General features: G+C 34.7%; 1 protein-coding gene across 1 annotated transcript; it reads right to left on the bottom strand.

The window, feature by feature from the left end:
* Positions 1-470: 470 nt before the first annotated feature.
* On the bottom strand, positions 471-1,999 carry LOC109591837 (uncharacterized; the record flags this gene model as incomplete). The annotated part of the gene is made up of 2 exons (XM_020007461.1): positions 1,675-1,999; positions 471-794 (listed from the first exon to the last, which is right to left on the bottom strand). Coding segments are annotated over exons 1-2 (406 nt in total), but the record flags the coding sequence as incomplete, so codon positions are not given.
* Positions 2,000-2,012: the final 13 nt, after the last annotated feature.

Here is a 2,012-nt window from a genome sequence, read left to right as displayed (position 1 = left end):
ATTAGCACTAAATGTTTTTTTTTAATCATAAAAAATTCAAACTTGATCAGAATCAGCTCAAACTTGCTAAACAACATAAGAACATGTATATGTATCAGAGAATATAATAAAAATAAAAATTTCTCTCCTGATCAATTTTGACGAAATTTAGCTGAACACTTTGCACTATAGTCCAGGGTTTTTGGCGAGTTCTTATGCATCAGAAAATACTGTCACCATTGTCTATACCTGAAAGACCTTGATTCTTATTATAATTACTATATCTACAGACAAATTACTATCACTATATACTAGCTGCATGTATCATATTACCATTACAGAAGTATCACATAATCATTGACATTACTATTACTATTAGTCTATCACTCATCCCTACTATACAATTCAACTCTTCTATTGTACATGTACAATATAATTGTACACATATAAGTACATGTACATGCATTACATTACCCCTTCCCTACACTTACCAGTCACTATTATACTAATAGCATCAGTAGTACTAGCAATAGGATCACCAGGTACACTCACTGATACAGTACATGAATAATTATAACTACCAGCTGTGGTATAGGTCTGTTGTAGGGAGCTCTGACTGACAGCACCAGTTGGATTAGTAGCTGGAGTAGCACCTGATACTGAAGGGCCAGACCATGTAAGTACTTTAGAGAACACTAGAAAGTCAAAGGTCATCAGTTGCAAGGTTGCAGTACACATCAGTGTAGCTGTGTTGAATGAAGGATGATTAGGAAGGTGGTATCTTGTGGAGTTTAATACTACTGCTGGTTTAGGAGCTATATAGGGGGAGAGAGAGGGAGGGAGGGAAGGAGAGAGAGGGGGGGAGAAAAGAAATGAAGTGGTAAACAATGGTGGTGGGGGGTAGAGAGAAAAGGGAATTGGAAGGAACAAAGAGAGAGAGGGGGAAGGGTAGGTAAACTAAAAACAGTGAAAACAATATTAAGGGTGCTGCTCCACCACCCACGCACAATTTTTAATCTGTTGCTAAGGGAGCTGTTTTTCTAAAAGTACTTTAACAATCATAATGAAACCATTACTAGTTGAAAGACAGTAACTATATTAGTCTGTAAGCTAACTTGGAGCCTTTAACTCATTATAGCTATGGCATCAAGAGCTAAAATACTGAAGAATTTTCAAAAGCAAAAAACTCCTCTTACTTTCAATTTGAATTACCAGATTTCTAGGTGAAGGCAGTTCTTAACTAAACAAATTGATTAACATAGAGATATTTTCCTTTTTCTTCTTGCAATACCGTTTATTTTGATTTTCGTATTGATTGACACTACATTTTATTATACTAGCCCTGTTTAATTGAAATATCTCTATGCTACTGTATGTGTAATCATATAAATATGCTCCATTGTAAATTTGGTCTGATTCTGAGCACCACATGCAAAGTTTTTTGAAATTTTGCATTTTCTGGCATAAAACACCAATTTTATAATCTAAATTTTATTTTACATCTTTTTGGGAAGCCTTAGTACTTTTACTCCCTTTCTTAAAGGTGCTTCATAAAATTGAAACCCATTTATAAGAACCTATCACATGCACTGATAGTCTGATACACACATTAAATCATACATGTATATCACATCAACTATATCAACAGGAACATGCATAATACATGTACATGTATTTATAAATAGAATTACTTACCAACAATGTCATATTCATTGGTCCTGCTAATAGAAGCATTGACAATATAACTTGATACATAATTAGACGACACGTTGACCATGCAAGTGTATATACCAGAATCCTCAGAAGACACAAAATATTGAAATTGTAAAGTCTTTCGATACTGCCCTGCACTAGGATTACTTGATAACTCTTGTAGGTTTTTCCTCCCATTAGAAGAAAGTCCAGAAGGAACAATTGTCCCATTGAATAGTATATCAATGCTGACAGTGACTGTAGGATCATTGTGTATGTATAATGAATCAATGGAGCATTGAAGGTCACGTCTGAGGCCAGCATAATAGGGTGGAGATAGA

The sequence above is a fragment of the Amphimedon queenslandica genome, unplaced genomic scaffold, assembly GCF_000090795.2.
Source record: "Amphimedon queenslandica unplaced genomic scaffold, v1.1 AMPQUscaffold_7097_Cont20948, whole genome shotgun sequence".
NCBI lineage: Eukaryota > Metazoa > Porifera > Demospongiae > Haplosclerida > Niphatidae > Amphimedon > Amphimedon queenslandica.
The sequence above is the reverse complement of the archived record's forward strand: the minus strand, read 5'-3'. Positions and strand labels throughout refer to the sequence as shown.